The sequence below is a fragment of the Phyllostomus hastatus genome, unplaced genomic scaffold (assembly GCF_019186645.2).
Source record: "Phyllostomus hastatus isolate PE091 unplaced genomic scaffold, TTU_PhHast_1.1 phas_scaffold_129, whole genome shotgun sequence".
Lineage (NCBI taxonomy): Eukaryota > Metazoa > Chordata > Mammalia > Chiroptera > Phyllostomidae > Phyllostomus > Phyllostomus hastatus.
The window spans coordinates 25,283,049-25,299,620 of record NW_025334009.1 but is presented as its reverse complement, the minus strand read 5'-3'; the positions used below and the strand labels follow the sequence as shown (position 1 = coordinate 25,299,620).

At 37.0% G+C, this 16,572-nt stretch overlaps 1 protein-coding gene across 6 annotated transcripts in view; it reads right to left on the bottom strand.

The window, feature by feature from the left end:
• SATB1 (SATB homeobox 1) overlaps nucleotides 1-16,572 on the bottom strand; it is a 96,616-nt gene that overhangs the window by 48,923 nt on the left and 31,121 nt on the right. For all 6 annotated transcript variants that reach the window (XM_045856636.1, XM_045856638.1, XM_045856633.1 and 3 more), the window contains one exon: nucleotides 359-470. In XM_045856636.1, the coding sequence (XP_045712592.1) occupies nucleotides 359-470 (112 nt within the window). The remainder of the gene's footprint in view (nucleotides 1-358; nucleotides 471-16,572) is intronic.

Sequence of the window (16,572 nt, the reverse complement as noted above, 5' to 3'; positions counted from 1 at the left end):
CTCTTGAACCAAAACAAAGAACATAAAGCATGATTTATCTCTGAGAGAAATCACAACTAATATTAGTTATTCAAGGCCTAGTTAGGTTTTCACTGAGATGTTACAAAATGACAGCTCCCCTCCTCACGCCCGGGTTTCCTGCATGTCTGACAACCAAGTCAGTTTGGCTGATTTAAACACAAACATTTATTGAATTTAATTATCTCATTATACTCATACCCACTCCCCACCCTCAAAGAAACATTCTAAATTGATCTCTAATTGGGCAATCAAAAGACCTGGCTTTAGATGTGACTTTGATAAACCCCCAAATGACATGTAATGGTATGTAGCCACCGCTGCAACAGTTTTTGCTTACCCATCATATCTTTTGTCTTCTTGAAATGTTTGTACCACCTTCCAAATTCTTGACATTTCGCTGCTGAGACATTTGCATAGTAAGTGCTGTTCACAATGGAAGAAATCATACTCTGCAGAAGATGGGGGAAACATTTGTAATACATAGTGGCACAAGATGGAATGCAGAAATGGTTTCAATTGTGGAAACTGTTATTTTTTAAAATCAGCTGAATACTGATACATTTTTGTTTCACACTTAACTCAAAGCCTCAACTTCTTAAAATTCATTAAGTAGGCCATCAAATGCTTATTTAAGTAGAAAGCAACCACCTACTGAGACCAGTATAAAGCCATCAAACTCATAGGCTTTGCTCTAGTATTTATGGAACCTCCATCAATGTCATCTATTCCTAGGCTGACAAAGTTTCACTGACCCCAATAAATCCCCATTATATAAAGATAACTTTAGGATCATTCATTCATAAAGAAAGGCAACTTAAGAGTTTTAGTGACAGTTCTGTATCCTTGCTTCTCAAAGTATGGCCCAGGGACCAATATCAGCACCACCCAGAAGCTTACTAGAAGTGCATCATCCTCAGTCCACTCCAGACCTAGCCAACCAGCACCTGCATTTTACCTAGATCCCCGGGGTCTTTGTGCGTGCATTAAAGTTTGGGAAACACCACTTGCACTTTCAACTGCTATTACCATATTTTTAGGACTATAAGACGCACCTAGATTTTAGAGAAGGAAAATAGGAAAAAATCTTGAAGCAAAAAATGTGGTAAAATATTTAATAACTTGTGACTCTGCTCCACTGCTGCTCCCCCCGCCAAAAAAAAAACAGCGAGCCAGGCAAGCTACATTCAGACTGTAAGACACACCCCACCCTTCCCTCCCAAATTTGGGTCGGGGGTGGGGGGGAAGTTGTGTAATCATATAGTCCGAAAAATACGGTGTTCGGTTTCTGATTGGAGGTGCATCGACTGCTTTAACCCTGTTCAAAGGCTGACTGACCACATTCAAGGAGAAAATAAACTACTGACAGACATCCTCTATCAGAAGAAAAATCCATCTACAGTTCTATTGCTAGCTTCATCTACAGTAAAGCTTGAGTTTTGAATTTCAAACTAACCATAAAAAATTTAAATATATACATTTCATGCTTACTAAATTTTGCAAAGATACCACAAAAAAGAAAATGACCTACTCTGTCACTTATGTTCATCCAGAAAATAGACAACAGTTTAACATAGAAATGAAGACAAAAATTGATTTTGATGTATTAGTAGGCATTTTTTTAAACTCATTTTCAACAAAGAAAGTTTTCTTCCTAGCAGATTTTAGTTATGGTAATTTCAGTGGCTTGATACACAGTTATTTTTAACCATAGCACCCATATTCTCTAGTAGTAGCAGCTAAGTTAATTTCCAAGTGAGTCTTAGGAATAATGAAGAGTTCGCTGTGCCAGCCCAACCCCCACTCCTATGTGTGGAAACATGAGAACTTGCATTTCAGACTTCAGTTGGTCTATGGTGAAACAGTTTACAGAGGGCAGGCTGTTCAGGAGCAGCGAGCAACCAGAAAAGCCAGTTTGGGAACAAAAAGTATTTTTATATCTCCTTTAAGCTACTTTTCATTTAAAGCTCTTTTGGCTATTACTGATTCTCCTAACATCCATTACCAGTGTTAATTTTGTAATACAAACAACATCCCTGTAACAGGTAAATCTTGGGGATCTGCAAAGAACTTGCCGTGAAGGATCAGCCAGAGTTGCATTATTTATGTAAAACATGGCTATCCTTCCTAAGAAGAATTGTGACATCCTTTTTTTTTGACACTTTCTACTTTATAGTCCTTTTCTCATTTTATTTCTCTAAAAAGGCATTCTTAATGGGCTCATGATGCCCTGCCATTAATCTAGTAGCTTGCAATTTTACTAAGAGCCTTCCTCAGTCCAGGGTACAAAAAGATACTTAGCAAGGTTGCCAAAACCAGAGCCAGAAGATTACCTGATCCAGTTAACAATCTGTCAGCTTCAATCACCCTTATTCTATTGTAATAATGGATCAATAAAGTCAGACGCTAATAAAACTATTGAGATCGCTGATGGATAATGGTGATTCTGAAAATGGACGACAGTTGATGTTCTTCCACTTTGGTTCAATTTTGTAAAAATTATTACTCTTATACCTAGACATTCTGGCAGTTTCTTAAATGTTAATAGTACATAGACATTGCAGATGTAGCTTGTATCTTAATTTTCAGAAATATTTGAAATATATAAATTTTGCTGAGGTTTTTGAAAAACATCCAATCTACTTTAATTTGCCAATTGTTTTCTCTGGGAAATTTGCTCTGTGTTGCATGCACACCTACTGTGTGCTTGGCTGATACTAGCGCAGACAAGATATAGCCTCTGCCTATAGGAAGTTTACAATCTAGTAGGATATGTAAACAGATCATTTCAATTACTGTGATTCAGTATACCAACAGTGAAATATAAAAATATGTATGTGTGTGTGTGTGTGTATATATGGAAGAATGCATAGTGTGTGAAAAAAAAGTCTGAAATATTTTTATACAACTAGAGCCCATATGTAATAGTGCGATGTAGTTCATTACTATCCATATGTGGAAAATAATATCCATATGTGCATGATCATCAAAGCTTCCCTCTGCCCTTGTTTAACCCTAAATTGGTAGGCTCTGTCCTTATGTGACTTTCTAGATACATTCTACTCTTCGAGTGATGTGTGCTTAGGGAACTCTGATTAAGGTAAATATTAGCCCAAGCAAGGCATAAATCGAAAGGCTAATCCACAGGTTATGATGTATGCCAAAGCAGCTTTCTAGATTCTCTATCTTTCTGTGTTTGTGGGCGGGCGGGGGAGGGGAGCTGGGGAATATTCCGTACTTCGGGTAACTTGGGGTCACTTCAATTTTTATTGGAACAATATGCAGCAAATTTCACATGTAGCCAACTGCAAGATGCTGTTTTTCTTCTTCTTGTGGTAAAATCCTTATTGAAGTCTCAGGCATGGCACCTGGCTAGACTAGTGAGGTTCAAGGGCTGGGGGGAGAGACTTCACAAACTTACGGGGCTGACGGCATTTGAAAGATCACATTCAGTATTGTAATCTTCAATTTGGAAAATCATAAAGAAACACCTACTGTTTTGACAATACTGAATATAAATGACAGAAAGTCAAGATCGATGATATTTTCATAGGTGGCAGGGATGTATAAAGGGTATACCAAGTTCCATGTTGAGAGAGACTTGAGATTCTTGCCTATCAAAAGGAGACATTGCTTTAAAAAGATTACAATAGGCTGTTCAGTTCATGCAGATCTGGGTTCCATGTGATCTTCCAGCCCAAGTGCCTAGCAGGTATTAAACACACACTAAATATTCATCTGATGAAACACAATTAACTAAACCTGCATTCAAGTCCAAGATGTGCTGCACACTGGTAGTGTGACCCTAGCCAAATGGACTATCACATCTCCCCATACTAAATGAGAGCATCACTCACTCCATGGGGTTGTTCTGAGACTCCATTCATTCTGGCATTTTTTTCATTCACTCACCACATATTTATTGAACTCCTATAACGTGCCAAGCACTGGGCAAGTGACTAAAAATAAGCAATGACCTGAAGAGACATACTATCTGCCCTTGGACAGACAGTAAGTAAAAGAATGAATGGATGCAACTAGCACAGTGCCTAGGACACAGCGAGTACGGATTTATGTGATGTTAACGACTAGGAAAACCCTCTGCCACTGCCTCCTCATTGGGGTTTTATTGTATGATCAATCACATCTGAGATTGATCGGAAGACTATACTGTATGTAAATAACAGAAAGGTATCAGGTAAAACTGCAAATGACACACTTTAAGTCAAATACATTTTCTTATGAAGAATGAAGACTGTTAACTAAATTAAATTACAAGTCATGGGAAAACACCAAGGAAAACAGTACTTTCATTTGTTGCAATATTCAAATTGGGTGGTATCTTCTAAAGGTGGCCTGCACCTGGTAGCTGACATCAGGAAGACACACACCACTTCCCTGCCTTGGAGGCGGGACCAGTGCCTTCTCCCACTTCTAGCTAACAGCTGTTCACCCCTAAGGATGTATTGGAGGTATCTCTGCTTCTGCCCGTGCTGACTTCCCCAACATCCCACACGTTAGTACCACTATCGTACTTGTCCTGCTGAAGGCTCTCTACTAGAGCCTTGGTCCTTATCTCCAAATAGCGTGCATTCATCACAGGGCTGGGGACTTATTAGTTGATCACTAAAATGGCACTGAAATGAGCCCTACTGCAGACTACCAGAAAACCTTCCTCTCTCCCTTTTTGTTCTTAAAGCTCAAAGGTAATGGCAGCTTAATTGTTAAATGATTATTTTTAAATCATCACTTCTGGCCGTCACAATAAAACTCCTAGTTTAAAGAACCTTTGTTCATTAATTTGCAAGAGATCTTTCCCCAGGTTTTTCAAAATGCATCCACACAGATGTCTCGGAAGCACTCAGTGGTTGTGTCATTCCAATTCTCTCTCCATGTCTATTTATACAAGCTCTCTAAAGTGCTTTGAGAAAGACACAACTGTTATTGAAAGTTTTCCTGTTTAGTGGCCAGCCTGTGTAAAACATCAATGCTCAGGGAATAAAGGAATTGGGCTGATAAAACTCAGTCAGTTTAAATCCCAAGTTCAAATGCTACATACAACACCGACCAATGAACAGGCCACAGCTTTCCGTGCTGGGAAACAGAATTTGAAAGTCAGCAGAAATTGGCTGTGGATCTCATAACCCCAGTGTGACACGATACTCTCGTCCTAGGAGCCAAGTTGTAAGCTTTTCTAAGATCCATAAAGCACATGTCTACTCCCTATGAGGAGCTTCGGTTCTTTCTGGGAGTCTGCTGAAGTTCCGATCTGAAAGAATGCCATCTTCACAGAAACCCCGGCACTCTAGAATGATACCATCTGCCACAGGCTGAGCTTCCTTTTCAGCCAAATACATTATTTATAACCTTTCTAATTGTGAAAAGGTAAGGGTGGAATTTTTCTAAAGCCTGACTTAGACATAGTTAGAACATTGTGAACCTTTGCTCTAAAATACTGCAGGTCTCTAAATTTGACAAAACAAAACCCACAAGGAATCAGTGGAGGTTACATAATGTTTTCCAAAATGTTATATTCTTTCAAACCCCTGATAGAATGGGATGTACACTGTAGGTATATATTTGTAACACATTCAGAAACTGACGGAAGATACTTTTATTTTTCTGCTTGGTCATCTCAGTAGCCAACAAAGAGGTTTTGCCTTCTGAAAAAGAGGTTCATCACTTGGGGAAAGGCAGTGATCTGATTACCCTCAAAATTGCTTTGTTGTGCCTTTAACAACAACAAAAAACCCACCCCAAAACAATGCTAATCAGGTTATTCAATCATTTAAACCAAAACTGTTCATGCTTTTCTGCCAAATCAACCAACCACAGCAAAATCTGTTATCTCTGATTGCTCAGCTTCCAGTCAAAAAACAGTTAACCCCCACTATACCAAAAGTTTTCCAAAATACCCTCAAAGCTCTGCATGCTCACGGAGAAGAAAGAGAAAGCTATGTCATCTTTAAGGGTAATTGGAGTGTGGTACCATATTTGCATATTACAATATAGTCTAATAAACTAAACAGCCTCTACCGGAAGCCAGCAGCTCCCTAGCACTGCATGTGATCTTCATACTGGCTTTTTGTGCACTATTTTTTTTTAAACAGGGCTGTGATATCATGATCAAAACTTACTAAAGACCTGCTGATGATTTAACTGAGGTGGGAGAAGGTAGCGAGAGAATATACAAAATGGGGGTTCACCCATGTTGAAGGCGTTCAGGCTCCATCAGCAGAGAGGGCAAAGGCGACAACATCTTATTTACACAATTATCTAAATACGATTAAACAGCTGATGGACAAATATTAAACTGGAAAATGTATAGTCATTTCAGCTTAATGTAATCCTCTTTCTGTAAACACCCAAGATGATTTTTTTTCAACCAGAACAGTCCTGACATCTCATAAGCCTAAGGGTGAATAGCAAGAGATTGTTTTTGATAGTTATAAATATTCAAAAGACATGCAGACCATCTGCTTTCATAATACAGGTAAAGCAAGACTGAAATGGTGACTGCTGTATAAAAATGATTCTTTTAACAAAGTCTTCCTCTCCTCGAAAACTATAAAGACAGATGTCAAAAACTGTTTACACAGAGCAATCAGGAGCGTGCAAAATGTAATATTCCTTTTACACACAGTGCTTGCTAAAGAGATTTTTTTTTCTTTTTCTTCCCATCTGTGTGTTGCAACACATTTCTACAAGTTAAAAACATTTTTTTCAAACAGAGATCTCATGAATACCCAAAAACATGCTATCTGGTTTCTGAATGCTAATTAATTTCAACTAAGGAATCTGAATATCTTTTTTTGTAGGAAGGAATGTATGTTTTGAATTGGAATACTCTAGAGAGGCAGCAAGAGAAATAATCTTGCACAGGTTTAATTCCATAAGGTGATTTTCATGGTTCTACCTTGTCTGATGTGTATCTATATAGACACACACATATATACACTTATGTGTGTGTATGTATATATGCGTGTATGTATGCACGTTATGTCCATGCTTTAAATGAAAGCACATCACTGCTAACGTCTTTGGCATAAAGTCTAAAATAATTGTTTTCTGAGATAAATGTCTGCACGTGCAAAACAGACACATACAGAGACCTTTAACTTCTAAGTCGATGTAGAGTGATGCATAAAGCTCGGAACTGGAACACTAATCTTGACAGTTACCTTTTTATGTATTGTATTAATGGCATGGAGGCATTAAGCACCTTTTTATAATTTTCAATAAAATGAGCATTTACTGAACAATCTGTCAAACTGCTGGCTCTCTATTCTTTTACATTTTTATTTTTTGAGAAGTGCAACCTCATACACTCCGATGTCCTTCCCTTTTATCTGCATCCTGCCTGCCTGTGCCGTGAATTTTTACAGCAGGTTTTGTGTGTGTGTGTGTGGGGGGGGGGCGCGGAACTCAAAGGTCAAACTTTAATTTCAGATCAAATAGAATCAATTCCACATTTAAATACAATTTTAACAGGGATTTTCAGGAAATAGGGTTTTCTTTCAATCCCAAAGGATAGTAAGTACTACAAACAAGCTCTAAAAGGCATCCTATGAGATGGTGACATGGAACAAATTTATTGAAAATTAACAGGTAGTCCCATCTGGTACTTGGGGGTAGGAGGCAAGGGAAACGGGCTTCAATTTATGAGAAGCAAATGGCAAGATTTCTAAGTGCAATATTCTGTTTGTGCATGTCAGCTTATGTTCCCCAAATCTTTCCCTCTGGGTCCTCTATTGCTTTCTAAGCTGTTCTCTCGGGAGATACAACTGGGGCATATTCAGAATCTCAATTTGTTGAGAAGAGACAATCATTTCTAAATTTTACTTAAACTCCAATTGTCATAGTTATGGCTCTTGCCTTCTTAATCAACCCCAGTGCCTGAAAGTGGCATTTTTGCACACAGTAACCCTGTAAGGGTTACTAAAATGCACTAAAAATGGAAACTCAATCCAAAGCTCTAAAGGAATACAAAAGGAAGCACAAAGAGAACACATCCAATTCTGTTTAATTTCCTTAGCACATCTCCTAAAGATGAAATGCAATCATTTCAAACACAGAAATTTAATAACTTAAATATCCCATTCATAATTTTTAAAGAAAATGTTGGTTCACAGTTCATATGGCTTTTTCACATAAAGTAATTTTACGAAGACCCAGATAATATCTTTTGACCAGATCCTCTATTCAGTTTTTTTGTATAAGTACCTATCTATCCCGATTTTTCTTATTATACTGGAACTTTCTTACTTGAACTAACTGAATGTTAGTAAAGAGCTTAAATTAGAGAATATTTGCTAAAAGGTATGTTATTACTAAGGGCATGTAATATTTCAAATTAATTGCACATAGAGCCTTATATTTGTTCATCTGCAATATGAAGGGAATTGAACTAGAAATTCTCCAAGATCCCTTCTAACTGCTTTAAGATTCTATGAAGTCTACATATCTTCCCAGCCAGAGGTCCTATAAGTTCTCCTTTAGTGACTAAAGATTCAACAGTAATACACGTGATCCATTCTCAGGCACTCACAGTGCAAACATCCCCAACCTATGGTTTATTTTTACATGGTTAAAGTTCCTTGGTATCTTGCTTGTAATATGGTTATAAAAAACATACTCATCACTAAGTTAAATATTATGCTACTTCCAAAAGGATTTTCACAAATTTTTTATTAGATAAATCTAAATCCAATGAATTGATTTTATAACAAAAATTGTTCCCTAAAATTCTGAATCTGCATGAACGTGCATATTTGGAGAATGTTTTCTTTTACTCTGATGGCCCTTAGGTAGTTAAATCTCCCTTTTTCTTTGGAGATCAAATTTTCTAGTATCTGTGCTTAGAAATAACAGAAAAGTGATCAAATTTGTGTTAAGTTACAGGGGTCCTAAATAGAGCATACTGAAAAGCTTTAAGCCAGAGTTAAAAAAAACCAATAACAACAACAACAAAAAACAAAAAACTAAAGTAGTTTGAAAAATCCATTTTTCCAAAATAAACACTAGAATTACCCTCTGTCACTCTTTACAGATTTTACATTTCTTCTTTACATAAACACTTTTAGATTTTAAACCATACTGCTTAAAAATTGGGGAGAAGAGAGTCTGGCTTTTAGCGTTTGGTTGGGCCAACAGAACTCTAAGAATCTCATGGAAACTAGGGAAGCTCTCTCCACACAGGCCCCCAAAAGTGACCTAACTTTTGGGTCATCTCAAACCCATGGAAGCCCATTCCAGGGCTGTGGACCTGATTCAGATCTGACCCAAGACTTTACAGGAGGCTAAGGGCTGGGTCATGTCCTTGATTTCTGTGTTTTATTAGTAGCTATTCTTCCCAAGACTTCCCATGTCCACTAGAAAAATATAAATCAATGTCACCTCTGGATTAGGTGACACACAGAAAAATCAAATTAATCTGACTCATCTCTCTCAAAATCATGAAAATGCTTCAGTTTAGGAAAATGCCATATACTGGCAATCACCTCTTTAGGAGTTGTGGTGAAATGGTAAAAATGTGTTGCACTGGTGAGACATCATGAATTGATGAGCCCCGTCCATCAATGGAGGTGTGTGCTCTGGGCTGCGCTGGCAGCTCACGCAGGGGGTGGGCGAACCAAGTCCCCGAGGCCCATTGTGGAATGCTGAACAGTTATCTACACTTGCAGCTTTCTCTAAATTCAGGTGATTCTGGACCTTTATATAGCCGACTTATACACATTATATATTTACAGCCTAAAACAGAGTCTCCAAGGCCAAATGTGGACTTTAGAACCTCAATCGAAGAATGGCCATCATGAGCTCACGTAGTGTGGTACTGGCTGTGGGCATTTCTGTGCTGGCAGCAGCAGCATCTTCATCTATAAACCATTTGGCTGTTGTTGAAATTTTCCCTTTTTATTTTTAAATATGAGAAATGGACAAACGGAACTAAAAAATATTAGTAAAGAGTTTTACTAACTAAAAAGACATTTGAGATTCAGTAAGAGAAAATGTGGATCTCAAATATAACAAATTTGAGACAAAATGAAAAGTATTAGCCACACTGAAATATATGTTCAATTGTGAAAAATTTAAAATGTGTATAGAACTATGTTGCTAAAGATTGTGCTTAATAGTGATGCATAATAAAGTCTTTTATAGCTTTTTTAAAAAAATATCTGGGTCCCTCATACTCCCAAGACTATTGTTCTGCTTGCAAACATAGAAGTTTTATACACATATTTAAGAATACTACAATTTAAGTAAAAATATGAAACAGCTTGGAATGTGGGTAGATTTTCTTAGAAAAAAAATTCAGAATGAATTTGCTGTTGGTTAGGTAAATTAAAAATTAAAAATTAAGTTTAATAAGAAAAATATTATGTCATGTAGGATATTACAGATAAGATTATCTATAAAATACTACTAACAAAACTACTGACAGAAATTATTGGTTCATGAAATTAACATGAAAATCCCATGAGGATATTTCAGTTGTACACATATTCCTGAGGTTCCACTGTGTGCCAGCATGACTGTGGTGGTGAATGAGACTTAATGCCATTACCACTGATATTACAGTGTGCACAGGGGGCCTGGTGAGTCCACAGGTAATTTCAGAACAATGTAGGAAGTGCTATGATGGGTGCATAGAGGGAGAACAGGGCCTTAAGTATGGGGAGTGGGGTGAGGGAAGTTTTGGGAAAGAACACTGGGAAAAACTCACAAGCAGATGACAGTCCCATAGGGCATCTTTATCTTCTTTGACAATGTCCAGTCTAAGGTATCCTATTTATTTACCTTGCCAATGTGCTTATTTAAAGCACAAGACTTGAGTCTTCTCCCTGCTTCCATTTAAAAAAAATCTGAACATATTACTGATTCTAAGGACGATGCTAAAAGGGTCTCGTAAATGTGAGCATAAGTTACAACATGGTCCTCTAATTTTTTTAAAAATGGGAAGTTCTTGGTTGTTTCCATTAAAAGTTTTTAGGTAGCAGCAAAGTTTCTTAGATTATGCAGCAACCCACAAATGTGATTTCAAGCTCTCCATCTCGGATCTTAGAAAAATAACTGAAGTTACTGCATGCTTTAGGACTGAGTACTTTTCTAAATGTTGTGCAAGTATTAATTCATGTAATTCTAAAAATCACAAAAATTGGTACTATTATCCTCCTACTGTACAGATGAGAAAACTGAGGCATGGACAGTCACTGGCCCAAGCTCACAGAGCTGGTAATGACAGCTCACATTCTAACCCTCATGTGACAAATGCTACTAGCTCACTAATCAAAGTGACGGCAAAGAGCAATGGCACACAAAGACTCATATACGAAGTGACAGAATGAAGTTACTGAAAAAATATATCACTTCAAGAAGTGGTTGCATTAAGAAACAAAAAAATAAACTAAAGCTCTGTCCCTATGTTAACATAATCCAGGAGTTTTAATGCACTTTAGGAAATACTACTTCTGAAGTGCAAACAGTTAATCCCTGTTTCGGTTAGCTCCATATTTTTGAATTGCCTGGGAATAAATGCTGAGTTGGCAGTAAAACGGACTAGTCTAGGACAGTCGGTGGGACCCAGTGATGAAGTGCCCTGCCTTTGTGATCTAGATAAGAATGTAATCTCAGATAATGCTAACAATAGAAGCTTTACTCTTTCTTAACTTTCAACATATCATCTGGTTTGCATCTTTAACCCCTCTGACTAAACTAAATGAGATTAGCATTTTCAAGGGAAAACATTGTACTATGAGTATTTAAAAAAAAAGTCAAGAGGATGACTAAAGATCAAGTTTTAGAGTAAGAATGAGAGAAAAAGAAACCATAGACAAAAGTCAGCTACCTTCTCTGCAGTGAGGCATTCTGCCACCTTATGAATTGTCCATGATGAAACTCCAACACCCATAATAATACTGCATATTAGAACACAATACAATCTTATATTTCTGTTGCGCCCTTCATGCAAGCATCCCAGGGTGCTTTACAATCATTATGAGTTAAAATTAAAACTGAAGCACATACAATTCCTAATAGAATCATTTTAAAAATGCTAAACAGAACAAATAACTTTTAAGTCTAGATTTAAAAGTCCCAACAGCCAGCGCGTTCCTTACTTCAATTGGCGATGAGCTGCACAGCCGGGCTGAGGCTCTCCCCTGTTATGGTGAAGGCTCTCTCATGTCTTTTATGCTCAGAGCCTGTTATGATCAAGCAGTTTCCAGTGAAAGAAAAAAAAATTGGGTGTATCTGTTTGTCTGGATTATTCTGAACTTAGGGGTTTTTTGTTTGTTTGTTATGAGTCTGCATGAGGCCCAAATCTGACATGAAATACAGCAGGTTTAAAAAGCAAGTCCAAATAGAGCCCAACTTGAAATTTGTCATAATTGTGAAAAAAGAACCTCAAAAAGCACTCTAAAGCTAGCTCTGTTTTAGCAGGAAAACCAGAGTAATTAGCATGTACTGGTTAACTTTTTAAAAAAAATGCAATTAGAAAACAGCATTTAATAGGCTTTTACCCAGGCCATATCTGCTCCTGAGCCTTGGGAATATTTATTATTCTACAAATCAGAAAAAGATAGGGGAAATGCTCTCATGATATGGTAATTTTTCTTGCATTAGTGATTTTGAGGTCAAAAGAAACCCGTTCAAGATCTAAAACAAAGCACAGGTAAAAATCTATTATGTAAAAATGAACTACTTACACATTGTTAAGCTTCCCTAAATTGGCATGGCTTAAACTCTTTTATGCTGTGCTATTGTGGAAATATAGTGGCCATAAAATATTTGAGATCAATCCACTTGAAGTTAGATGCCTTATTAAGTTCAGCTTTCTTTGATTAATACTTCTGAAAGGTTACAGAGAACTAACATCAAGCTACAGTAAAATCTTTATGTATCTAAACCAGCTAAAAATGAGATTCAAAAAGTAAAATTTGCAATTCAGAGGAAACTTCTATGGTAGAATCTATGTATTATAATATTAACACCCAGCAGACAGCTCACTGTTTGAAATGAGGAACTAGAATGAAGTAATAACTGGTTCAAAAAAGGAGGCAGAAAAAAATTATTTGGTCTAAGTTTAGCAATTCACACAATTACCCATGTAAGACTGGTTTACCATTTCCGCTATGGACCTTGCCATTAATACAATTGCTGAAAGTGGTAATAAAACCCAATTACCATCAAGTGCTTCAGTGCCTGGCAAAGCAGGTATTCATAAGCTGAGATTCCCATGGTCAGCAGGGTAAGGACTGGCTGGGAAAGGTTTTGTAATTTTAAAAAAGGAAAGAATACCAATATTCCCAAAAATGCATGGTAATTAACAAGATTTGTACTATACTAGGGAGGGGCAAGTACAAATCCTACAAGCAGGCCTCACACAGGAAAACTTCAAGTGTTAAGTGGTGCTCGTCCATCGTGTCAGGGCAGCGGATGGCCAAGGTCTGTCCTTTCAGACAGACCCCAGAACTGCCCACTGTTTTCAGTGAAATGCCTAACATTGTCCTGGGGTTCAAAACCAAGGGCTCATGGCTCAATTATACCTACTCATCTAGACGGATGTGAGGGTGGGGGAGAGAAGCGACTGCCAGAGCTTTTATGTTCAAACTTTCTGGAACCTTCCAAATACTAGATTATTCCAGAAGTCAGTTCCTGTGGCCTAAATCACCCTGTCATGCTCGAAATCAGAGGTACGAGATGATGGTACTGTTAAAGCCAGTCAATGTACACACATCAAAAATCAAAGATGCAAAAATGCATGTTACAGAAAAATTTCAACAGCAAGAATAAAACACAACTGGAAAACTATAAATAGTTATCAGTACTTCCAAGAAGTCAAAGTATTCTGTAAAACACATCAAATTAATTTGAGAAAGGCTTTTAAAAAAAGTATTTTACTCTATATGTGACCAAGAAGGATACCTGGTTAGCCCACAGGCTCCAGGTATGGATTCTTGCTCCTCTACTGGCAATGTAGCCCTGGGCGCTCATTTAAACATTCTATGCCTCAGGTTCCTTAACTGAAAATGGGAATATAAAAGAGGGGGATACAAGTGCTCTTGATACTTCAAAAGCACTAAATTAAAGTTAAATATTTTTACTTCAACTATTAAGATGTATCATCCTTATTATCGCACTGGAAGTAGGAGTCTCCTGTCACATGGAAGACTGTTGATACATATTCCTGAATGTATAAATATGTAAATATGTGCATAAATGTTATAGGTTAGGCTTGCATGTGAAATACACAAATGAACGCCGACACCACATACGCCTTTGAGAGAATGTGATTATCAACGTTTGCTAAAATGTTTTCAAAATGTCATTTCAGTCCAAAAATTATGAAAAGAATTACATGAAGTGCAGTTAAAATATATATATAATGGATAGCTTTCTAAATTGTTGCTTCAGTGTTATTTCTAATACAGACTAAAAATCAACGGAACACAGAGGTCTATTAAATGTCTATGGAAATGACTGTCAAATTTCAGAGACTCAGCATATTTAAATGCTAAGCTTGAGGAGGGCAAGACAGTTTTCTGTTTTGCCAATACATAATAAACAATCTAACACATATTAGATCCTGCGATGTTAGCAGAAAAAAGGAGAACCAAAAAATCATTTTTCTCAATATTACTTCTAAATGGAATGTTCAAATTTAAGTTCATTTTATATAGCTTTTATTACTTGAAAACAAAAATGACAATTCACACTTTATGCAGGACTTGGGCTTGGAGTTACTTTTCCCCAGGAGAGAAATAAAAAAACAATGAAACAGAAAACAATACAATGCCTTAAAAATGTGGAAGCTGTGATGTGTGTGCACATGCATGTGTGTATGATGGGGATGGGCAGGGAAAACGTGCAGATTGGATTTAAATGTCTCAGGAAAATCTGACCTAAACATTTTCAAAAGGAAGGCACTGGGCTGGCAGAAGTAATAACTGACTTGCACAACAAGATGAATCTGTCCTTGTATCGAATGTATATATGTTTATCCAGTATTTAAGTTTAATTTCTAAAACTTCAGGGAAAACTAAATTGAAAAATGAAATGTTTTTTTGTAAGTCAAATGTTTATTTTTTTAACTCCAATTTACCTCCCAAATCCATACTCTCAGAGTTCTCATGACACAAGCTTTCTTGTCCCCAAGTCAGACCTCATTCTCCCTCCTACCCGCTGTTGAGATACAACATCCAACTTTCCACTGAAAAAAGCAAGAGTATCAAAACAACGCCCAACCTCAGATCTATAACAAGTTAGGCGTTTCTTATGTCTCAGAACATTTTACAAAAATAAACAAACATGTGGTGCCAAAACTTAATAAATGGATGTCAATCTACTTGGGCAGATTTATGATAGGAAAGCAGTAACAGAAATAAAGAAAGCTATGAGTTATAAATCAAACCACATGCACATTTATGGAACTTCCACAGCTGGAGAAAACTTTGCAAATATTACCAAAGAAAACATTACTACACCGAAACATAAGAATTCACTTTAAAATCAGCACTTTAAAATTTCTCATTGAGAAAGGGATTTTTGGGTCAGTCACTAATCAGCATTTTGACTTTAATCTCTGGGGGCACTGGCTCCTCCATCTGTCCAAGGAGGAGTCGGGAAATGTAACACATAGTTCTACAATTCCAAGTCCAAACTGGACATCTGCTTAGTAAGTGTGGGACAGTCATCCTAAGAGCATTGGAGGCAGGGCTTGTTGGACACCGCAAGGCAAATTCCTGCTAACTTCCCATTCCCATTCCTTCCAGGCCTCTACTCTGGAAAGGGAGTCTATTGTCCACAGGGCAGACATTCTACTAAACATAATATTTGGGATCCTGTAGCCATAAGTCACCACTAGGGTATTTTATCATATTAAACAAAACCCTTAATGTACAGCAAAATGTCAACACTGATTGTATGCCGAAAATTCTTAAGTGAATGAATCAAAACTCCACAGGGGTTGTTAAAAAGGTCTTAGAATTTCTTATTGTTAGGTCACATTTTGCACAAGACTGAGACAATATTTATTTGTTAGGCATTTTTTTTTTTACCATAGCATCTTCATCACCCAATCTTAGCTACAAGAAAAAGAAAAGAGTAGTTTTGTTAAGCTCAGCATATATTTTGTGTTTAGGCCTTAGAGAGCCTGCATTTCTCATCTTTAACTAGTAACTTATGACAGAAAATAAGTTAAAAATGGAAAATAGTTCATTATTAAAGCATTCTGAATTGAGTATCAATCAGATCATAAAATTTATTCTTAAGAAGATGATGTAGCAGAATGAGTCCCTCATTTAGAGAATAGGTTATACTTTTGTTAGTATTGAATATTAAATTAATTTCTAATATTTGCTGCCACCACTAAACGATGCATAATTTTTTTCAAAAGACTTTTTTACGGAAATGAGGACCGTAATTACAACTGACATGAAGTTACAGCCTAGTTTCACCACTGAATGATTACAGCGAAGTCTCCAGATACACATGGACGCATGTTCTTCTAAAGGCCTCTCTACAGAAATTCACCAATGAAGGACTCCAAAACCAATT